Here is a 24,776-nt window from a genome sequence, read left to right as displayed (position 1 = left end):
CATTACATGCATTGCAATACCATTGTTTTCAACAGCACCCCAACACACTAAGGTAACGCACTTGCACTACACCGTAATGCACTACCATGGTCTTGTGGTGCGTTGCATCACAAAACAATGCTGCGAGTAGGTTTTGTGTCTACTGTGTTGCCAGCCTATTAAAAAAAAATGGCTTCCTTAAGCCTCGTTCACATTGGGACAACTTGTCAGGTGACCTAGTCGCCTGACAAGTAGCGTCCCGTTCTGTGCAATGGAACCGTTCTAATCGGAGTGACGCAAGTCTCTCCGACTTAGTAAAAAGGCTCCTGTACTACTTTGGGGGCGACTTGCATTGACTTCTATACAGAAGTTGTTTTGCAATCGCCGCTGAGTCGTGTCCTGGGTCGCCTGAGGCAGTCGCGCTGCAAGTCGTGCTGCCTCAGTGTGAACCGACCCTTACGCAACACACAAAGTCAAAACATAACACCCGTGTGCTCATGCAACACACCAGAAGGGGGCCTCAGCTCTTGTACAAGTGTAAACAAAGCCACTTGTTTATATAGAAGCACTGTCAGCCCCGGTTCACACAGGGGCGGCACGACTTGCAGGTCGCCTCAGCGAGGCGACCTGCAAACTACTTCCGAGGCGACTTGCAAAACGACTTCTGCATAGAAGTCTATGCAAGTCGCCCCCAAAGTAGTACAGGAACCTTTTTCTAAGTCGGAGCGACTTGCGTCGCTCCTATTAGAACGGTTCCGTAGCACAGAACGGGAGGCGACTTGTCAGGCGACTAGGTCGCCTGACAAGTCGCCCCTGTGTGAACCGGCACTTAGAATTGGTTTGTAAATACATTGTAACAATATTATTGCTACAATGTTCTTTCTTAATTAGTTAGGCGGGCCCGATTGGAAGGTCCATGCATTTCTATTGACTGGTGGGTGTAAAGGGACTTGTGTCCCTTTACACCCACCTACCTCTAGGTCTGATCAGGCCCACTAAAAAATATGAAGGACCGCATCCTCTTCCATATGGGCAGATCGGATTGGAGGCAAACAGACAGCGGAGTCCATTTACTCCCAGCCCCCCTATAGAGCAGAGTGGGGTCTGTCTGTGTCCGCTCTGCATAAACCGAGCGGGCGCGGACCTGTCATCCGCCCGCTTTGCTCTGATCAGCAGACAGCACCCTGTTTGAAAGGGCCCAAAGGTGTTACCCTCAATCTGGACTCAATTTACACAGTATTAACACATGCATTATGTGAATTTGTGGCTGGTATTGGCACCTGGGGTGATGATTTAATAAAGTAGCTGCCCCTTTAAAGGTATACTAAAAGGATGATGTAACAATAGTAAAGGTGTTGGCGCTATAAATCAAACTTGTAGGATCATTATAGAAATCAATAGATATACAGTAAAACCTTGGATTGCGAGCATAATATGTTCCAGGAACATGCTTGTAATCCAAAACACTTGTAGATCAAAGCAAATTTCCCATAAGAAATAATGGAAACTCAAATGATTCGTTCCACAACCATTTATTCATAGGTCCTTTCGTTTATAGTCCATATAAAAAGATTATAGCAATGTGACCAGGTTGTGTAGCCATAAAATGTCCATCCACAAATGGAAGCCTCCACAAGGGGATTAGAAGTAAAATCCAGCAGGAGCTCCAGAGTATAAAAGAGAAGAGAGGCGCCTCTAAGTGTAGCAATATGTTTCTAAATGTTGTAACTTCATTAAATGTAACCATATTGCTACACTTAGAGGCGCCTCTCTTCTCTTTTATACTCTGTTGTGACATGACGCTACTTGTATATCAAGTCAAAAATTATTTTAAAAGTTGCTTGTCTTGCAAAACGCTCCCAAACCAAGTTACTCTCAATCTAAGGTTTTACTGTACATCATATGTATCCCAAATTATAAAAGTCCAAAAGTGACAATCCCAACACCATAAATAAAATGATTCTTCTGGTTTGGGAATTCTTCAAATACAACCTTCACCACGGGTGCTCAAGAGGCAGATGGCAACTCACCAGAGGCGTTTGACCTCTTTTTAAGGTAGGTCGAAATGCGCTTTAATGAATAAACCAGTGAGCTCCTGGATAGAACATCTCTCCCCTCTGGGGCCCCCTCCGTCAGAAACCGAGGGTATGGAAACGGATTCCACCAAGGACACAAAAAAAAGCTCTCATGGTGTAGTAGGTTTTATTAAAATTGGTTTAAAAAAATGACAACATTTTGCACTCACATGTGACTGTGCCAAGCCCGGCACCAAGGCGTGTACAAGCAGGTGCGGATGGATATATCACTCGTGGTGGCATGCGATCCACGCCTCGTTCTGGATAGAATGGTTGTATTGGATGTCACATAGGGACGCGGAAATTACGAATCCCTGCTCCCCGTTGTGTCCTTGGTGGAATCCGTTTCCATATCCTCGGTTTTTGACGTTGGGTGGCCCAGTGGAGAGATGTTCTATCAAGGATCTCACTGGTTTATTCAATAAAGCCTTAAAAAGTGGTCAAACCCCTCTAGTGAGTTGCCATCTACCTCTTGAGCACTCTTCGTGAAGATTTTATTTGAAGAATTCTCAAACCAGAAGAATCCATTTATTTATGGTGTAGGGTTTGTCACTTTTGGACTTTTTTTTATGTTTGTGATACATATGATGTATATTTATTTATTTCTATGTTGATCCTACAGTCTGATTTATAGCACCAACATCTTTACTATTGTTACATCATTAACACATGCATAAGAAACTTTATTTCAGCCATGTAACTGTAAATTACAAATCTCCTTGACTTAAAGCGGAGTTCCACCCAAAAATGGAACTTCCGCTTTAAGGGAGGTGACCCACTGACATGAAACCTTTGTCATGTAATTTTTTTTGGGGGGAGGGGAGCCAGTACCCTCTTTTTAGAGGGTCCCAGCTCCCACTTCCTCCCGGCGCACCAAAAGGGAGATCACCTCTCCCCCCCTCCCTCTTGGCAATCATCTGGAACACGTCACACGTCCCAGATGATTGCCCGGCCAGTCACGGTGCGCAGCACGGGTCACGTATGCGCAGTGGGTGCCCGGCTGTGGCGCCCACAGTTACAATGCCGGCGCCGCAGAGAGGAGGGGGGAGACGAGCGGGGCTTCGATCTCCCGCATCGCTGGACCCAGGGACAGGTAAGTGTCCGATTGTTAAAAGTCAGCAGCTGCAGTATTTGTAGCTGCTGACTTTTAATTTTTTTTTTTTTAAACAGAACTCCGCTTTAAAGGCCTCTTGCACACTGGAGCTCGAAAAAGCTCAGTACAGGTTTTTTTTTTTTTTACTGAGCTAAAATACAGCCCATTCATTGTAATATGCCTAGGCACACAGGCATGTAAACAAGCGTCGTGCATTCTTCAGTAAAAAAAAAATAAAAAATACATTTGCGTGGAACTGTGCACAAAATTGCGCAAAATACGTGCAAATACATACAAAAAACAAAAAAAAGTCTGAAAAAGTAGATGCTCAAACAGGAGTATCGTGTGCAAGAGGCCAAAGTGTCACTAAACCCATATTATAAAAAACTATGAATAAATGGTGTATTACATGCTGTTCATACTCGCTCACTCACTATGATTTGTTTCCTGTAGTCTGCAAAAAATCCTGGTTGATCCTGCTGCTCTTTATCTCCCCCTTCTGTCCATGTCCCCAATTCAGCTAGGGATTTTGCAGGACGATGTTGACAGCTCTGCACATGCTCAGTTTTTAGTATGTTTCTATGCTGAGCATCTCCTCCCCATCACATCTGAGCAGCCCATGTGGCTATAAAATCCCCCACGTGGGCCGTATACACAGTGGTAAATGAAAGCCCACTCCCTCCCTCCTCCTCCATGGCCACTAACCAGCTAAACACAATGGGGGCGGAATATTACATGTAGATTGATGGAGGCTTCACCTCCCTCTTATTCTAAGACACAGGCTGGAGGGGCACAGCACAGCCTGCGACTGGCAGAAATCCACCCACACCATGTTATTGCCAAAAAAAATAATAAAGATTTGGTTTCAAATATATATTTGTATGATAATTTAAAACAGTTTATTGATATTTATTACTTATTTTTACTCTGTATTCCAAAGGCTGTTTTTTTTTTTATTTTATTTTGAACATGTGACAGCAGCAGGGGACTAGAAGCTCCTCCTGCTTATGTTTCCCTGCAGACGGGCTGGGAGAGAGCTGGGTCATGTGACAGCTAGATATCAATTAGGAAAAAGGTACTTTTTTTAATTAAAATATTTATAGTGCCATCATCTACATATAGAAATAGAAGGGACAATGTAAATTAAACCGTGTGCGTTTAGTATCACTTTAACTAAAAATACAGTACCTTTTACTTTTATTTAAAATAAGTATTCTTATCCTGGTGTGTTGGATAGAACTGAAAATTGGACCATGCTTCATGGGTTTTTTTTTTTTTTTGCCTTCCTCTGCATCAACTGCGAGTACAGGATTGTGCATTGTGTATTAAGGTTTTTTTTTTTTTGTATTGGTTGAACCGGATATACTTGTGTCTTTTTTCAATGAGAATAACTATGTAAACTAATTTAACTACTTGCCGACCATCAACCGCAGTTACACTGTGGCAGGTTGGCACGGAAGTGCGAACCACCATCATTGTACGTCGGCCGCTTTAAGAGCTATTGACGGTGCGCAACGCCGGAGCAGATGCGCGTGGCCGGCGGCTGCAATGTCCGCTGGCCTCCCGCGATCGCTCCACAGAGAACCAGAACGGGGATCTATCAATGTAAACAGACAGATCCCCCTTCTGTCAGGGAAGTAGAGAGAGATCTGCTGTCCCTAGTGATTAGGAACAGTAATCTCTCTCTACTCCCTGTCAGTCCCCTCCCCCCCCCAACACCTCCCTAGGACACACTTAACCCATTGATCGCCCCCTAGTGACATTTATACAGTAATCAGTGGCTATTTTTAGCTGTACTAATGTCACAGGTCCCAAAAAAGTGTCCGATCTGTCCGCCGCAATGTCGCAGTCCCGCTAAAAATCGCTGATCACCGCCATTACTAGTAAACAAAAAAAAATAAAATAAAAATGCCATAAATTTATTCCCTATTTTGTAGACGCTATAACTTTTGTGCAAACCAATCAATATACGCTCATTGCGATTTTTTTTAACCAAAAATATGTAGTAGAATACATATGGGCCTAAACTGATGAAGACATTTATTTTTAATTTTTTTCATTTTTTTAGGGCAAAAAGTAAAAAATATTGTTTTTGTTTCAAAATTGTCGCAAAATAGCGTAAAAAATAAAAACCGCAGAGGTGATCAAATACCACCAAAAGAAAGCTCCATCTGTGGGGAAAAAATAAAGGACATCAATTTTGTTTGGGTACAGAGTCGCACGACCGTGCAATTGTCAGTTAAAGCGACACAGTGCCGTATCGCAAAAAGTGGACTGGTTATTAAAGCGGAGGTGCTGCTGAATTTTTTTTTTTTTAAAGTCAGCAGCTACAAATACTGCAGCTGCTGACTTTTAAAATATGGACACTTACCTGTCCAGGGCGTCCGCAATGTCGGCACCCGAAGCCAATCTGTCCCTCAGGCCTTTGGGGTGGAGGAGCCGGCATCTTCGGTAAGGGAATCAGGAAGTGAAGCCTTGCGGCTTCACAACCTGGTTCCCTACTGCGCATGCGCGAGTCACGCTGCGCGATCCCACAGGTCCCTGCTGTCTTCTGGGACCTGAGAGTCTCCCAGAAGACAGCGGGTGGGACGGAGGAGGCGCCGCATATGGCGTCGATATACCCGCGTATATCTATACCCAGAAGTGGGAGCAAATACCTGCATCATACAGGTATCTGCTCTCCCCTCCCCCCATGAAAGGTGCCAAATGTGACACCAGAGGGGGGGGATTCTGAAAAGCGGAAGTTCCATTTTTGGGTGGAACTCCGCTTTAAGGGGGGCAAATCCTTCCAGTCCTTAAGTGGTTAAAAAAATTTAAAAAAATAAAAAAATAAAAAAAGATCATCAACATGTCTTCTGTAAGGAAACACTCACGGTGGGTTGTCACACTTTTTTTGCCGGAAGCGTGCTCCGGTTGCACAGGTTCGGCTGCACATGCTCCAGGAGCTCCAGGCACTCCAGTCTCCATCCACATGCTGAGGGATTGGGGTCTTGCTTACGCATTCTCCGGCTCGGCACCACTGCAATACAAACTCCCAAGACTGAGAATTGCAGATTTTTAACCCCGCTGTCATAGTGTAATATATCATTTAAAGCCGTATTATACCAGAAAATAAAAATTTATGTATTGCAGCTTACCAGTTCTTAAACCCCAACTCAAGGATAAATTATTTGTTACCCCAAGAGTTCATATTCCGGATATGTGTCTGCTGTACCATGTACTTGTATGAGAAAGTATCCTCTTCTCTTTGTATTGCTTCTTTTATGTGAAATCCCTGGCCAGTCCCTCTGCTTTCCTATTACAAATTGACCACACTAAGCAGGAGAGCACACCGTGGTCAGTTCTCTAGCTATGCTGGGAACTCAGTGTACTCTCTTCCAATGATCAGACTTGTCCTGACACGCCTCCCGCTGCACAGCCATTCACAGGGAAGCTCAGTGTGCTGCTGTTTCTCCTCAGCTCTTATGCAGCTGAGAACAGAGGGAATGTGATCACTTATAAAAAATAGGAAAAAAGGGGTTTATAATTTTTTTTTTTTTTATCTATACAAAAATGTTTTGCCTTTCAATTCTATTTTAAATGGGTTATTTTGCCAGGTGATCTTTTACAATCAATTTAGGCAAATTTTGTCTAAAGACATTCGTCATGTGTATTCTTGGCTGAATATCGGTGATCTTTGTGTATTTCTTCTTTGTCTACTTCTATTGTAAACCGAATGGGCTGTTTTACCAGGTAATCATTTACAATCAGTTTAGGCAAATATATATATAATATCTAAACGCATTCATCATGTGTATTCTTGGCTGAATCTCTGTGTGCTTTTGTGTATTTCTTCCAGATCTGTGCAGTAATCCAGGGTGAGACTTCCTGTAATAAAGACCGCCCACTGCTGCTCTCTCTCCTTGTGCAGAGTGACCGGTCTTGTCTCCGCCCCCCTCCAGTAGTTATCTGCAGACAGCCTGTAGTGGGTGGAGCCTGCTGGGTTCTTCCCACAGCTCTGCCCTCTGTAATGCATTGTGCAGCACAGTGATGAGGTCACTGCTACTTTTACAAGGCGAGATCTGGGTATGCAAAATGCATTTGAGGAAAATATTTAAACAAAAGTCTTTTTTGCCCGGAGTTCAGCTTTAAATGTCACAGCTGCATTAGTTTAGTTTGTCCGCCCCCCTTTTTTTTTTTACCTGGCGATTGGCCAGTAACACACTTCCTGTTAGGATGTCTCCACTATGGATTAAGAAGCAAAGGAGACACACTTAGACAGCAGAATTGTTGGTCTGGGGGGATGGGAGTGTTGGATGGACTAGCAGATTTAGATGCACTTGACTAACAAAGTAATGAACTCCAGATAACACTTTTTATGCAGTTACAGCAACAGAATTTTTTTATTTTGGGAGAAAGGTTTTTACATAAAGCTTATTGTTGTAAGCACCCCAGTCAGAGGTATATGGTTTGTCAACTCTCTAACTGCCATTTTTGTTGGACAGCTTTGTCTGTTAATGGAAGTTGAAAAATAGCACACTTACTGGCTGAATCACCAGGTGAAAAAAAGCCAAAAAAGGAAAACGAATGCAGCCATCACATCTAAGAATCGGTGAGCTGCAATATATAAAATATTTGTGTTTAATATCGCTTTAACAATCCTTCTGCTCACCTTGTCTGCTCCGCATTCTGTGCCATCCAAAGGTGGATCCAGTTTGGTTTTACAAGAGGCATCTCCTTCTACTAGACACCACAAGCCAGCGCACATCAAATGCTGAAATTAAAGGAGACACGCAGAGAGTTCTCAATAATGCCCCACATTGAGGTTTTGTACCCACAAACAACTACAGCATCTCACAAAAGTAAGTACACCCCTCACATTTTTGTAAATATTTTCTTCTATCTTTTCATGTGACAACACTGAAGAAATGACACTTTTCTACAATGTAAAGTAGTGAGTGTACAGCTTGTATAACAGTGTAAATTTGCTGTCCCCTCAAAATAACTCAACACACAGCCATTAATGTCTAAACTGCTGGCAACAAAAGTGAGTACACCCCTAAGTGAAAATGTCCAAATTGGGCCCAAAGTGTCAATATTTTGTGTGGCCACCATTGTTTTCCAGCACTGCCTTAACCCTCTTGGGCATGGAGGTCACCAGAGCTTCACAGGTTGTCACTGGAGTCCTCTTCCCCTCCTCCATGACGACATCACAGAGCTGGTGGATGTTAGAGACCTTTGCGCTCCTCCACCTTGCGTTTGAGGATGTCCCACAGATGATCAATAGGGTTTAGGTCTGGAGACATGCTTGGCCAATCCATCACCTTTACCCTCAGCTTCTTTAGCAAGGCAGTGGTCATCTTGGAGGTGTGTTTGGGGTCATCATGTTGGAATACTGCCCTGCGGTCCAGTCTCTGAAGGGAGGGGATCATGCTCTGCTTCAGTATGTCACAGTACAGTACAAAACCTTGTGGTTTTGACAAAGCACTTCTATAGAGTGAAACGCGTCAACCTACCTGCATTTCCCCTGCCTGTATCCATCCAGTGCTTTTAATATTTATGCTTCAATAAAGACTTTTTACTTTACTTTCTGTGTGGGTGTGCTGCTGATCCGAAGATTCTCTGTTCATATGGCACAAAAGTGACATTACTGAGAACTGAACATCCCTCCAAAATTGATGAAAAGACGACAAGAAAACTGATCAGGGAGGCTGCCAAGTGGCCTACTGCAACATTAACCCCTTGCCGGCCACCGCACTCTGATGTACATCGGCACGGCTGGGCAAATGGGCGTAACTGTACGTCCCTCCGCTGAAGCCGGTGGCCCGCGATCATGGTAAGGAGAGGCAGAACGGGGAGCTGCCTATGTAAGCAAGGCATTTCCCTGTTCTGTCTAGTGACATGACAGAGATCTTCTGGTCCCAGTGATTTCTGTCATGTTCTAGTGAGCCCATCCCCCCCCTACAGTTAGAACGCACAGAGGGAACACACATTTAACCCCTTGATCGCCCCCTAGTGTTAACCCCTTCCCTGTCAGTGACATTTATGCAGTAATCAGTGGATATTTTTAGACGCTATAACTTTTGCAAAAACCAATCAATATAAGCTTATTGCAATCTTTTTCACCAAAAATACGTAGAAGAAAATATAATCGGCCTAAACTGAGGAAGAAATTTGTTTTATTATACATTTTTGGGGGATATTTATTATAGCAAAAAGTAAAAAATATTGCTTTTTTTTTCCAAAATTGGCGGTCTTTTTTTGTTCATAGCACAAGAAAAAAACAAAACCGCAGACGTGATCAAATACCACAAAAAGAAATCTCTATATGTGGGAGAAAAAAAAACACGTCAATTTTGTTTGGGTACAACGTGGCATGACAGCGCAATTATCAGTTAAAGCAATGCAGTTCCGTATCGCAAAAAAATGCTCTGGTCATTAAGGGGCTAAAATCTTCCGGGGCTGAAGTGGTTAATGGAGCTGCAGGAATATCTGGCAAGTACTGGCTGTGTGGTACATGTAACAACGATCTCCCGTATTCATATGTCTGGGCTATGGGGTAGAGTGGCAAGACGGAAGCCTTTTCTGATGCAGAAAAACATCCAAGCCTGGCTACATTTTGCAAAAACACGTCTGAAGTCTCCCAAAAGCATGTGGGAAAATGTGTTATGGTCTGAAGAAACCAAGGTTGAATTTTTTGGCCATAATTCCAAAAGATATGTTTGAAGCAAAAACAACACTGCACATCACCAAAACAACACCATACCCACTGTGAAGCATGGTGGTGGCAGCATCATGCTTTGGGGCTGTTTTTCTTCAGCTGGAAACAGGGGCCTTATTCAAGGTAGAGGGAATTATGAAAAATTCCAAATACCAGACAATATTAGCACAAAACCTTCAGGCTTCTGCTAGAAAGCTGGACATGAAGAGGAACTTCATCTTTCAGCATGACAACGACCCAAAGCATACATCTAAATCAACAAAGGAATGGCTTCACTAGAAGAAGAACGTTTTGGAATGGCCCAGCCAGAGCACAGACCTAAATCCCATTGAAAATCTGTAAAGTGATCTGAAGAGGGCTGTGCGAGATGTCCTCGCAATCTGACAGATTTGGAGTGTTTTTGCAAAGTCAAGATGTGCCATGCTGATAGTCTCATACCCAAAAAGACTGAGTGCTGTGATAAAATCAAAAGGTGCTTCAACAAAGTATTAGTTTAAGGGTGTGCACACTTATGCAACCATATTATTTTATTTTTTTATTTTTACTTCCCTCCACCTAAAATTGAGCTTCATCCATACCTGGAATTGAGCTTCATTGTTATCTCACCTTCCTATACTAGCAATCAATGGTGGTCTACTTAGTGTACCTAAAGCTGCTATGGTATGACAAGCTTGCCCCCCCCCCCCCCCAGTTGTGTTCATGTATCCATTTTTGCATTGCCCAGCACTTATTGACCATTTTAGAAATAAGTTTGAAAAAACCTATGGGCTGCACACCCTTGACTGATAATTAACAAACCATAAATTAACAAATTAAATGGATGTGATATTTATATATGCTGTATCTCACAAAAGTGAGTACACCCCTTACATTTTTGTAAATCTTTTATTCTATCTTTTCATGTGACAACACTGAAGAAATGACACTTTGCTACAATGTAAAGTAGTGAGTGTACAGCTTGTATAACAGTGTAAATTTGCTGTCACCTCAAAATAACTCAACACACAGCCATTAATGTCTAAACCGCTGGCAACAAAAGTGAGTACACCCCTAAGTGAAAATGTCCAGATTGGGCCCAATTAGCCATTTTCCCTCCCCGGTGTCATGTGACTCGTTAGTGTTACAAGGTCTCAGGTGTGAATGGGGAGCAGGTGAGTTAAATTTGGTTTTATTGCTCTCACTCTCTCATACTGGTCACTGGAAGTTCAACATGGCACCTCATGGCAAAGAACTCTCTGAAGATCTGAAAAAAAAATTGTTGCTCTACATAAAGATGGCCTAGGCCAGTGATGGCGAACCTTGGCACCCCAGATGTTTTGGAACTACATTTCCCATGATTCACATGCACTCTGCAGTGTATTTGAGCATCATGGGAAATGTAGTACCAAAACATCTGGGGTGCCAAGGTTCGCTATCACTGGCCTAGGAGATTGCCAAAGACCTGGAAACTGAGCTGCATTACAGTGGCCAAGACCATACAGCGGTTTAACAGGACAGGTTCCACTCAGAACAGGCCTCACCATGGTCGACCAAAGAAGTTGAGCGCACGTGCTCAGCGTCATATCCAGAGGTTGTCTTTGGGAAATAGAAGTATTAGTCCTGCCAGCATTGCTGCAGAGGTTGAAGGGGTGGGGGGTCAGCCTGTCAGTGCTCAGATCATACGCCGCACACTGCATCAAATTGGTCTGTATGGCTGTCATCCCAGAAGGCAGCCTCTTCTAAAGATGATGCACAAGAAAGCCTGTAAACAGTTTGCTGAAGACAAGCAGACTAAGGACATGTATTACTGGAACCATGTCCTGTGATCTGATGAGACCAAGTTAAACTTATTTGGTTCAGATGGTGTCAAGCGAGTGTTGTGCAACCAGGTGAGGAGTACAAAGACAAGTGTGTCTTGCCTACAGTGAAGTATGGTGGTGGGAGTGTCATGGTCTGAGGCTGCATGAGTGCTGCTGGCACTGGGGAGCTACAGATCATTGAGGGAACCATGAATGCCAACATGTACTGTGACATACTGAAGCAGAACCTGATCCCCTCCCTTCAGAGACTGGGCCGCAGGGCAGGATTCCAACATGATAACGACCCCAAACACACCTCCAAGACGACCACTGCCTTGCTAAAGAAGCTGAGGGTAAAGGTGATGGACTGGCCAAGCATGTCTCCAGACCTAAACCCTATTGATCATCTGTGGGGCATCCTCAAACGGAAGGTGGAGGAGCGCAAGGTCTCCAACATCCATCAGCTCTGTGATGTCATCATGGAGGAGTGGAAGAGGACTCCAGTGGCAACCTGTGAAGCTCTGGTCAACTCCATGTCCAAGATGGTTAAGGCAGTGCTGGAAAATAATGGTGGCTACGCAAAATATTGACATTTGGGCCCAATTTGGACATTTTCACTTAGGGGCGTACTCACTTTTGTTGCTAGCGGTTTAGACATTAATGGCTGTGTGTCGAGTTATTTCGATGGGACAGCAAATTTACACTGTTATACAAGCTGTACACTCACTACTTTACTTTGTAGCAAAGTGTAAATTCTTCGGTGTTGTCACATGAAAAGCTATAATAAAATATTTTTAAAAATGTGTGGGGTGTACTCACTTTTGTGAGATACAGTTTATGAGCAAGCAGCCCATAGCGAGACCAAAGAGGTCTAGTGATAATAAAGAAAAATATATGTAATTAAATTTCATGCCGCGCTCAAAAATCACAAAGTGTTATACCAAATATTAAATATACAATATAAGAGTCCATGAACCACCACCAAATTCTTCAATCCAAGTGAATAAGTGGAGTATTTTTAATTTCTGTGAGGATCTTCCACCGATAATTAGGCAACTATCCTAGTCAACAGACCAACATGACACCCATTACAGGTAGTCAAATGAGCATGGGTAACAATGAAGATGTATCCTCCAGTGTGATAAAGTCCCCAAATGGTATATCCGCCAACAATGATAATTTCGTAAATCAAAGAGAAAAGAGAAACTCCTCATGGGGTAACATGTATCAAAATTGAATCCATAAAAACATGTAACATGGGATCGGCCCATACGAATGAACAGGCACACCAATTGCATTCCTCCTGCGCTCCAGATAGATGGCGGATGGGGCGAGTCACGCACTAACCGACCCGACACGTTTCGTCAGCAACGTCATATTACACCACGAGGAGTTCGTATGGGCCCGATCCAAGTTTTTCCTAAATAGTAAGTGTGACGTGTTTTATGGACTCAATTTTGATACATATTATCCCATGAGGCGTTTCTCTTTCCTTTTTGATTTATGACATTATCATCGTTGGTGGATAAACAATTTGGGGGTCTTATCACATCTTCATTGTTACCCATGCCCATTTAACTACCTGTGATGGGTGTCATGTTGGTCTGGTGAGTAGGATGGTTGCCCAATTATCGGTGGAAGACGGCACTTATTACTCACAGCAATTAAGAATACTCCACTTTTTCACTTGGATTGAAGAATTTGGTGGTAGTTCATGGACTCTTATATTGTATATTTTATATTTGGTATAACACTTTGTGATTTTTGAGTGTGGTATGAAATGTATTTACTTATTGACCATTCAAATTAGTCCCTGTTCCATAGGAGTAAACAATCGAATGCCTTTAGTTCAATCACATAAACACCTGTGAGGTTCAGTAAAATGACAGTATGATTTTGGGATGCAAATAGGAACCAGAACACCCGGGAGGAACCCCAGTGCAAACTCCCAGAGAACATACAAACTGTGCAGGTCAGAAATGCATTCACTGTAAAAGAATCCTATTGTCTACCGATCAGCTGTTACATTCAACCAAACCTGCGTTCCCTTACCTCCATATTTTTGCAGAACGTGGCATTACTGCCAAAAAGGATCTGGCACTGCTCGCTGGCACTATAATGCATCCCGGGCAGTTTGTGGGGAAGCCTGACAGCATGGTGACTGCGAGGGTCTGTCACCAGCAGACATGAGCTCACCTTGGACCTGTGTAGAGTTCAAAAAACAACAGCCTAAGGGCTCAGAGCAATACGCCAAAGACGGACTTTCAACGCTGAAAAATTAACAAAATGAATTCCATACATGCTAAATTCTGACATGAAAATGCTTTAAAGTGGTATCAACCCCAAAACAAAAAATGTAATATATATAGCAGCTTACTTTCCGAATGGAAATTTTGGTGCCGAAACCAAAAAGTCAGGATGCACTTGGGCGAAAACCGAAAATGACAGTTTTATTTTTAATATATATTTTTTTTATATATATAATTGTATTATATATGATTTTTAATTAATATCAGAAATTTAAATGAATATGAATTTATTGCCGGCCATTATCAGCACCTTTAGCGCAAGAAAAGTTCAAGAAAAATTCATCCCTTTAAATTCTATGTATGTCTTCACACTGGTCCTTCTGTTGTGGTGTTAAAAACCTTGCTTACTGCATTTTTGGTCAGGTAAAAAAAAGCCGCACCAAAACCCCACCTCCTCGGTAAATTATATTGAAAATGGACCAAGAACGCATCAATAACGCACCAGCGTTACGTTTTTGATGCGGTATTTGAGTCACATGACCTATGAAAAGCACACCATAAGTACGGTAAAATCGCGGTAAAATCAGTGTCAAATTGTGTGCGTTTGCGGCGCCATTACTGGCACCTTTTTCTCTATCGGCAAAACGCCGAAAACAACATGTACCAAAATGTAGGTGCATCTCTACAGCTTACCAATCCTTAAAGTGCATTCACTATATCTGGTCTCCCACAGTACACAGAACATGGAAATGCAATTATTTTACTAAATATACAGCGCTAAATACCTTTTCTCATCAGCAGTATATAGCAGTCTTGTGACTTTTATCAGTGTTTGGTTAAAGCTTGTAGGTGGAGTTTTCATTCTCCGCTGACTGTCCTATGAGGCTGCGGGACCCCTGACCCTCTGTCTGGACAGTGCTGATTGGCCCTGTGCTGATCACATGCGCTCATCCAAGAAAAAAAAAAAAACTCTCTAGCAATACACACCAAACTGAGTATGTGCAGCTGTGTCTCCTGGCTCTGTATTATCAGGAAAAGCATTGGGGACAGTGGATGAAGGGGAGGATCTGAGAAGACAGGATCAATAAGCCTTTTCACACAATGCAGAGGATTAACTCCTTAGGTTCCACAGTGAGTATAACAAGCATGCTTTACTGCATATACAGACTGATTTTACTGTTGTGGGTTTAGTAACACTTAAAAAGAAAACGAATGCAGTCATTGCATTTAAAGCGCGCCCCCTCTCTCTGGTTATGCGGCCAGTAACACACTTCCTATCTTAGGGTGTCTCCACTCTGGACAAAGGAGCAATGGAGACAGCAGCATTGTCAGACTGGGGGTAGGAGAGTGTTAGCAGATTTAGAAGAACTTGACCAAAAAAAAAAATCAAAGCTGAACTCCAGATAGGAGTTGTAAAGTCTCATGCATTCTATGCATTAAGGTGAAAATCCTTTTGTGCTGCAGCTGCCGCCCCCCCCCCCCCCCCCCCCAGAGCCCCCTTTTTACTTACCTGAACCCGATCGTTCCAGTGATGTGAACAAGCCCAGCGACTCCGGCCACTGTCTCAGGTCCTCATTAGACAGATTGATAGCAGCAAGAGCCATTGGCTCCCGCTGCTGTCAATCAAATCCAGTGACACAGGAATCAGGGGGCGGGGCCGAGTCTTGCTATCGGTGTCAATGGACGCAGCAGTGGGACTCGTGAGCGCGCCTGCAAGGGTGCCCCCAGGGAAAGCAGCTCTCCGTGGGGTCCCCCTGATGAAGAGGAGAAGCCAGGAGCGCCGCCAGGGCACCCCAGAAAAGGAGGATCGGGGCTGCTCTGTGCAAAACCCTTCCACAGAGCAGGTAAGTATAACAAGCTTTATTTTTTTTAACCACTTGCCGACCGCTGCACACCAATATATGTCAGCGGTGGGCAAATGGGCGTACCTGTACATCCCCTTTATTTGCGGGGCTAGTGGGTGCGGGTCCCATGGACTCGATGTCCCCTGGGGACCCTCGATCGCTTCATGGAGCGGAAGAACGGTGAGATGCCTATGTAAACAAGACATTTCCCCGTTCTGCCTTGTGACATGACAGGGATCACTGTTCCCTGTCATCGGGAGCAGTGATCGCTGTCATGTCAGTGGTAGCCCCTCCCCCCCCCCACAGTTAGAATCACTCCCTAGGACACACTTAACCCCTTCATCGCCCCCTAGTGTTTAACCCCTTCCCTGCCAGTGTCATTTACACAGTAATCAGTGCATTTTTATAGCACTGATCGCTGTATAAATGCCAATGGTCCCAAAATAGTGTCAGAAGTGTCCGATGTGTCCGCCATAATGTCGCAGTCACAATAAAAATCGCAGATCGCCGCCATTACTAATAAAAAAAATAATAAAAATGCCATAAAACTATCCCCTATTTTCTAGACGCTATAACTTTTGCGCAAAACCAATCACTATACGTTTATTGCGATTTTTTTTTACCAAAAATATGTAGAATACGTATCAGCCTAAACTGAGGAAAGAATTATTTTTATATCTTTTTAGGGGATATTATAGCAAACAGTAAAAAATATTGCTTTTTTTTTCAAAATTGTCGCTCTTTTTTTTGTTTATAGCACAAAAAATAGAATAAAGCAGAGGTGATCAAATACCACCAAAATAAAGCTCTATTTGTGGGGAAAAAAAAAAGGATGTTAATTTTGTTTTGGGTGCAACGTCGCACGACCGCGCAATTGTCAGTTAAAGCGACGCAGTGCCATTTTGCAAAAAAATTCTCTGGTCAGGAAGGGGGTAAAATCTTCCGGGGGGTGAAGCGGTTAAACGAACCTTTACAATCACTTTAAAGCAACAAATGTTTTATTTTATTTTTTCCTTTTGGGATAAAGGTTTAACATAAATGGAAAAAAGCTGATCATAGTAAGCACCCCTGTCCATGGCAAATGGTTTGTCCTAACCCTCTAACTGCCACTTTTGCTGGACAGCTTGAGCTGGTAAAGGAACTTTGAAAAATAACAGACTTACTGGCATGATGTGCCAGGTGAAAATAAAGGGGGAACAAAAAAAAAGCCTAAAAAGAGAAAAATGCAAAGTCATCTAAGAATTGGTAAGCTGCAATATAATCATTTATTGTTTTGGGGTTTATTGCTGCTTTATGTGATTTAGGAAAGATTTATTATTATTTTTATTCTTGCTGCTCTGATTGGGATAAAATTGGCCACTTACTTCAGGAAGTTCTCCAGCTCATCACGACTGCAGGTTGACCAGGACAGGTCACTGGGACTGCGGCCTTTTACCCACTCTCCGGACATTATATGTGATCGGCCTGCACAGGATGGATGGTCGTCATCATGGCTCATTCCCATGCTGCAGAATAAAGAACATTAACACACTTGATTGTTGGCATTGATATAAAGTAAAGATGTGTAAAAAAAAAAAAAAAAAAAAAAAAACAAAAAAAAAAAACCCACCTGAACCCTGCTTTATGAGTGGTGGCAGACAGGGCAGGAGGTAGTTAAGTTAAAGGGTAACTCTACTTTCATGGGGAAAAAAAAATATGGCAAATATAAAAAAAAAAAAACATATATAGCATATACAATTGCTACACAAGCCATGTTGTAATTTAAAGAGGAACTGCAATCTGCTCACATAATTTGTAATAAAACATCTTTTCCATTCTGAAGCTTCCCTCCAACCACTTTGCATATTATTTTATATATACTGCGATTCTGTACTTGCCAAATTTGCTGCAGGAATCTCCCGCCACTGAGTCTGCCTGTAGCCATTTTAACTGTGGGCAGCTGAAGCTGCTGCCTGTTCACTTCCTGGATTTACACAGACACACACCTCCAGCTCTGCAGCTCTCATTGGTCTTATGACTCATCCCCCCTCCCCTTCCAGGCAAACTCTCACAAGAGTGAGAGAGAGCTGTGCATGATGTCATAAGCCTAGGCCAGTGATAAGCCGAACCTTGGCTCCCCAGATGTTTTGGAACTTGATTTCCTATGATGCTCAAGCACTCTGCAGTATAGTGAAGCATCATGGGAAATGTAGTTCCAAAACATCTGGGGAGCCAGGGTTCGCCATCACTGGCCTAGGCTAATCACCAGACAAGAAACAGGAAGTTGGCTGTATAAGGTATTTACTGGCAGAAAAAAAATGTTTTACTATCCAAAGTTAAGACAACAACAAGGGCAGAAGATTTAATAGATGGAAAGGTGAAAAAAATGAATGAAGGTCCGCTTTAATGTTATTAAAAATTACCTTTTTTTTTAAAAAACTGCAGTCACTTTATTTTCTGTAAAATGTAATGCAATGTGGCAACCTGGAGACATCCTCTACACCAGGGATATGCAATTAGCAAACCTCCAGCTATTGCAAAACTACAAGTCCCATCATGCCTCTGCCTCTGGGTGTCATGCTTGTGGCTGTCAGAGTCTTGCTATGCCTCATGGGACTTGTAGTTCTGCAACAGCTGGAGGTCCGCTAATTGCATATCCCTGCTCTACACCACATGTGTCAAACACAAGGCCTGCGGGCCGAATCCAGCTCTCCAGGCCATTTCGTGTGGCCCTCGCACCTCTCCTATAGCTGCGGCACCCTGGAGGACAGAACTCCTCCTCCAGATCCTGTGCTTCTCTATGCAGCTGCAGATAGGCTTGTCTCTGCCCCCCCCCCCGTCCCCCACCCCCTTTGTCTCAGCATTCGGCAGCAGAAAGGACAGGACTCCTACTACAGTTTCTGCGCCTCTCTCTGCAGCCAAAGCATCACCTTGTGTCCACTTTCCCAGTCTTAGCATTCAGGAGACTCTGACCGCTTACTCCAGCCCTCCTCTGGCCCTCCTCCAGATCCTGTACTTTCTGCTTCCCAGCTCCACCCACAGCTTCTTCCTAGCAGCAGCACATGGTAAGGTGGGGTGGCACTGTGATGCAAGGGAGGATGGGGGGCCTGCTCTGGACATCTAGTCTTACAGATGCAACCGGTTCTTTGAGGGCAACCATAATTCTGGTGCGGCCCACAAAGAAATTGAGTTTGACATCCCTGTTCTACACCACTGGTGTACAGAATGCCCCCAAAAATGTAATTCCCTGCTTGTATGAAGAACTCTGCACTAAGATACAATTCTGGTTTTAGGCATCCTCTGCAACAAAAATGTCAGCTTTGGTGAGACACTCCCTAAGGTTTAATCACTTCCAAAGGGGTGCAGACAATGCAACTTTTCTCATCAGAGCACCAGCTGATTATAATAAAAAAGGTGTCTGATAAGGAAAACACACAAGGGTGTTCCACATCCCAGATATCAGGGCACCGGACAGGACGTCTCTGGAGAAGCCGTTGGTGGACCACTTTCGCTGAGAACAAGCCATTTGGCCATTTTCTCACTGTATTGGTCAATGGTCTCCCATGCCATCAACATCCCTATCCACCCATCTGCCTGTGAGTGATGTCACCGTTTTACGTAGATATTACACTCCCTGTGAAAACCCCTGATGAAGGAGACATTTCATCTCTGAAACGCGTTGGATTAAGGAAGTCATATCATTTCTTTTGCATTTTTTGTGTATACAATTTGTATCCATGGTCATGTGCAATATTTTACCTATGTTATGTCAATAAATATTTCCTATTTTTCTACTATTTCTTGTTGATGTGGTAGTGCCTTCAAAGTCCCACTCCTAGGGGGTTCCTTTCTTTCACAGCTGATTATAATGAATCAGTTCCCCTCATTCAGAATGAGTCTGAATAAAACATTGTCTAAAAAAAAAAAAAAAAAAAAAAATAGCTGTTCCTTCAGAGCAGAAACCGGTAGGAATCTGCAACAAAGTTTCTTCAGATCCTTGCAATGTACATACTTGGAATAAAATTTAAAAAAATAGCTTTGACTAGAGTTCTGCTTTAAAAAGACCAAACTGCATGAATTTGTGATAATTTATAATATAAATCATGACACATAGTGGAATATTTTTAAAGCAGCAATTAAAATGGTTGTAAAGGCTGGACAGATTTTACCTTTATTTATTTCCTGCATTAAGGTAAAAAATGTCCCTCTATCACCCGCTCACCTCCCTTATACTTACAGTGCCTTGAAAAAGTATTTATACCCCTTGAAATTTCCCCCATTTTGTCATGTTACAACCAAAAACGTAAATGTATTTTATTGGGATTTTATGAGATAGACCAGGGGTCTCCAAACTTTCAAAACAATGGGCCAGTTTACTATCCTTCAGACTTTAGGAGGGCCGGACTGTGGCCAGTGGGAGTAGAAAAGGTCCCGGCGTCGGTGGGAAAAAAAAAAAAAAGCCCCATTGTTTGATTTAGTGAGAATAATTGTGCCCCTTCATTGGTGTAAGATGAATTATGCCCCATCAATATCATCAGTGGATGAAATCGTGTCCCAAGGGGCCAGATAAAAGCAAGCAAAGGCCCCCGGGCCGTAGTTTGGAGACCACTGTGATAGACCAACACAAAGTGGCACATAATTGTGAAGTGGAAGGAAAATGATAAATGGTTTTCAACATTTTTTACAAATAAATATGTGAAAAGTGTGGGGTACATTTGTATGGCGCCCCTCTGAGTCAATACTTTGTAGAACCACCTTTCACTGCAATTACAGCTGCAAGTCTTTTTGGGGATGTCTCTACCAACTTTGCACATCTAGAGAGGGACATTTTTGCCCATTCTTCTTTGCAAAATATCTCAAGCTCTGTCAGATTGGATGGAGAGCGTCTGTGAACAGCAATTTTCAAGTCTTGCCACAGATTCTCAATTGGACTTAGGTCTGGACTGTGACTGGGCCATTCTAACACATGAATATGCTTTGATCTAAACCATTCCATTGTAGCTCTGGCTGTATGTTTCGGGTCGTTGTCCTGCTGGAAGGTGAACCTCCGCCCCAGTCTCAAGTCTTTTGCAGACTCTAACAGGTTTTCTTCTAAGATTGCCCTGTATTTGGCTCCATCCATCTTCCAATCAACTCTGACCAGCTTCCCTGTCCCTGTTGAAGAAAAGCATCCCCACAACATGATGCTGCCACCACCATGTTTCACGGTGTGTTCAGGGTGATGTGCAGTGTCAGATTTCTGCCACCTTTTGATTTTAGGCCAAAAAGTTCAATTTTGGTTTCATCTGACCAGAGCACCTTCTTCCACATGTTTTCTGTGTCCTCCACATGGCTTCTCACAAACTGCAAATAGGACTTGTGTCTTTCTTTCACCAATGACTTTCTTCTTGTCACTCTTCCATAAAGGTCAGATTTGTGGAGAACACGACTAATAGTTGTCCTGTGGACAGATTCTCCCACCTGAGCTGTGGATCTCTGCAGCTCCTCCAGAGTTACCATGGGCCTCTTGGCTCTTCTCTGATGAATGCTCTCCTTGCCCGGCCTGTCAGTTTAGGTGGACGGCCATGTCTTGGTAGGTTTGCAGTTGTGCCATACTCTTTCCATTTTAGGATGATGGATTGAACAGAGCTCCATGAGATGTTCAAAGTTTAGGATAATTGTTTTATAACCTAACCGGGCTTTAACCACTTGCCGACCGCTGCATGCCGATATACGTTGGCACAATAGCAGCGGTGGGCAAATGGGAGTACCTGTACTGCCCCTTTAAATGGGGCTAGCGGGTGCACGTGCGCCCGCCGCGTACAGCGTGACCGCGCCCGCGGGTCCCGCGGACTCTATGTCCCGGGAACGTGTCACAGAGCCATAGAACGGGAAGATAAACAAGGCATGTCCCTGTTCTGCCTAGTGACATGACAGGGAGCTATTGCTCCGTCATCCAGAGCAGTGATCGCTGTCATGTCAGTGGTAGCCCACCCCCCCACAGTTAGAATCACTCCCTAGGACACACTTAACCCCTTGATCGCCCCCTAGTGTTTAACCCTCTCCCTGCTAGTGTCATTTACACAGTAATCAGTGCATTTTTATAGCACTGATCACTGTATAAATGACAATGGTCTCAAAATAGTGACAAAAGTGTCCGATAATGTCGCAGTCACGATAACAATCGCAGATCACCGCCATTACTAATAAAAAAAATAAAATAAAAATGCAATAAAACTATTCCCTATTTTGAGGACACTATAACTTTTGCGCAAACCAATCAATATACACTTATTGCGATTTTTTTTTACCAAAAATAATGTAGAAGAATACATATCGGCCTAAACTGAGGAAAAAATTAGTTTTTTTATATATTTTTGGGGGATATTTATTATAGTAAAAAGTAAAATAATATTGCTTTTTTTTTCAAAACTGTCGATTTTTTTTTTGGTTATAGTGCAAAAAGTAAAATACGCAGAGGGCGATCAAATACCACCAAGAGAAAGCTCTATTTGTGTGGGAAAAAAGGACATCAATTTTGTTTTGGTGTAACGTCACAGGACCGCGCAATTGTTAGTTAAATCGACGTAGTGCCAAATCGCAAAAAGTGCTCTGGTCAGGAAGGGGGTAAAATCTTCCGGGACTGAAGCGGTTAAACTTTTTCCACAACTTTATCCCTGACCTGTCTGGCAAGAGAGATTTTAGTTAGGGGTATCAGAGTAAAGGGGGCTGAATACAAATGCACGCCACACTTTTCAGATATTTGTAAAAAATGTATCCTTTTCCTTCCACTTCACAATTACCGTATTTATCGGTGTATAACACGCACATTCATTTTAAGAGGGAAGTTTCAGGAAAAAAATTTAAATTTTAAATAAGGGACTTTGAAGCAAAATAAGGGTCATTGCCCATCTGCAGCCTCACCATTGCCATCAATGCAGCCTGATCAATGCCCGTCTGCAGCCTCACAAGTGCCATCAATGCAGCCTTATCAGTCCACATCAATGCAGCCTCACCATTGCCATCAATGCAGCAGCCTCACCATTGCCATCAGTGCAGCCTGAACAATGCCCATCTGCAGCCTAGAGGAGACAGGGAGGGGGGCGGGACGAGTGCTGACAGATTACATACAGTGAGAATCTCCTATGATAGACAGAACAGTGGTCCAATGGCAGCCCAGGAGACAGGACTTCCTATTACAGAGGCTGCCAAGTAAACAGGAGATTCTCACTGTATGTAATCTGATGGCGCTCGTCCCGCCCCCCTCCCTGTCCCCTCCGAGGCAGCTAAAATTGAAGTATTGGCGTATAACACGCACACACTATTTGCACCCAACTTTCATGGTGAAAAAGTGAGTGTTATATGCCAATAAATACAGTATGTGCCACTTTGTGTTGATCTATCACATAAAGTCCCAATAAAATACATTTAGGTGTTTTGTTGTAACATGACAAAATGTGGGCCCCCATAGGAATCGGCTTGCTATGGGGCAGACACACAGGAGGAGCAGAGAGCACCAGCAGGGGACCCCAGAAGAGATGGATCAGGGCTGCTCTGTGCATAACCTTTGCACATAGCGGGTAAGTATAATATATATTTTTTTAATTGAAGATTTACAGTCACTTTAGGACATTGACCAAACATCGAGGTCCATGTGTTCTAAATGACAGTGATCAATTCTTCATCAAAGAATGTCGCATTCGCTTCTATATAAATAGACCCAATGCATTTATTTATATTCTAAGTTGGAAGAGCGCATGAACATTTTATGTGACTGTAATCCTATAAAATCAGATATTATGTACCATTATGGGCATTATATGGTAACTAGTGGAGCAGGAACCATCTGGCCAATGGAAAGCAGAGCTGTCCTCTATTTTAGGAATGCAACCAATAAAAAGATGACACTGACCGCGCTGGTTTTAATACACAATATGCAGATTGCAAAGACTGGGGAAAAAAAAAAATCATATTTTTCTGGCCATGCCTTGAATAATAACCCTGCTTTGCATGGTTTGTGACACTGTAAAATACGGATTTTCTGACCGGGGGTCCTATCACTTGACATCTGGAAATATGAAGATATTTGACTTTGCAGCTGGTACATGACCCTTGCATAAAATTTGACTTTCAGGATCCAGAGGGTTACATAACTGATGCTCATATCTCTATTTCAGGGGTATCAGGCTCTCCTTCTTACACTCTGCAAAGCAAAATAATTACATTTATGGGTAATTTTACGGGGCTGTGAATTAGCCATGGCAAAAGTATAGCAGAGGAGTTATAGCCACTGGCTTGTATGTTACTGGGAATTTTAGTTTCCTCTAAATTTTAATCTCATCTGACCACCTTAAACCCACCTTGAAGATTCTGAGGCCACACGGAAAAAGGTGTTATGGTCAGATGAGACTAAAATTGAATTATTTGGCCTCAACAGCAAATTCTATATCTGATGGAAATCCAATACAGCTCACCATCCAAATAACATTCATACAGTAAAGCATGGATGTGGTAATATCCTGTTATGGGGTGTTTCTCTACAGCAGGGACTGGAGCACTTGTCAGCATAGAAGAAAAATGGATGGGGCAAAATACCAAATTCCCTTACAATGGTGAACAGTCTATTTGTTCTGCCCACTGGCTTCTATTCAGTTTACTCATGTTTATGTGCTTGAAATAACATGTTGAGTTTTCTTAAAATTTACACCAAGCTAGTTATATGCAGAGAGCAGGCGCCACCTGTTCCCTTTTTGGTATAGCTTTGCTGTTTGTAGAAGTTACATATTGCATTCTCTTATGCCCCGTACACACGGTGTGATAGGACCTTGTTGTCGGAAATTCCGACCGTGTGTAGGCTCCATCACACATTTTCCATCGGATTTTCCGACACACAAAGTTTGAGAGCAGGCTATAAAATTTTCTGACAACAAAACCCGTTGTCGGAAATTCCGATCGTGTGTACACAAATCCGACGGACAAAGTGCCACGCATGCTCAGAATAAATAAAGAGATGAAAGCTATTGGCCACTGCCCCGTTTATAGTGCCGATGTACGTGTTTTACGTCACCGCGTTTAGAACGATCAGATTTTCCGACAACTT

The 24,776-nt window shown here is 43.0% G+C and overlaps 1 protein-coding gene across 2 annotated transcripts in view; it reads right to left on the bottom strand.

Annotated features, from left to right (window-relative positions):
* Nucleotides 1-24,776, bottom strand: part of ADAMTS17 (ADAM metallopeptidase with thrombospondin type 1 motif 17) — a 407,931-nt gene that overhangs the window by 137,694 nt on the left and 245,461 nt on the right. For both annotated transcript variants that reach the window (XM_073618375.1, XM_073618376.1), the window contains exons 9-12: nucleotides 17,083-17,223; nucleotides 13,678-13,828; nucleotides 7,799-7,900; nucleotides 6,021-6,166 (exon numbers count right to left, since the gene is read on the bottom strand). In XM_073618375.1, coding sequence (XP_073474476.1) covers nucleotides 6,021-6,166; nucleotides 7,799-7,900; nucleotides 13,678-13,828; nucleotides 17,083-17,223 — 540 coding nt within the window. The remainder of the gene's footprint in view (nucleotides 1-6,020; nucleotides 6,167-7,798; nucleotides 7,901-13,677; nucleotides 13,829-17,082; nucleotides 17,224-24,776) is intronic.

This window comes from Aquarana catesbeiana, linkage group LG03, assembly GCF_042186555.1.
Source record: "Aquarana catesbeiana isolate 2022-GZ linkage group LG03, ASM4218655v1, whole genome shotgun sequence".
Taxonomy (NCBI): Eukaryota; Metazoa; Chordata; class Amphibia; order Anura; family Ranidae; genus Aquarana; species Aquarana catesbeiana.
Note: the sequence above shows the minus strand (reverse complement) of the source record. Positions and strands in the feature narration are given on the sequence as shown.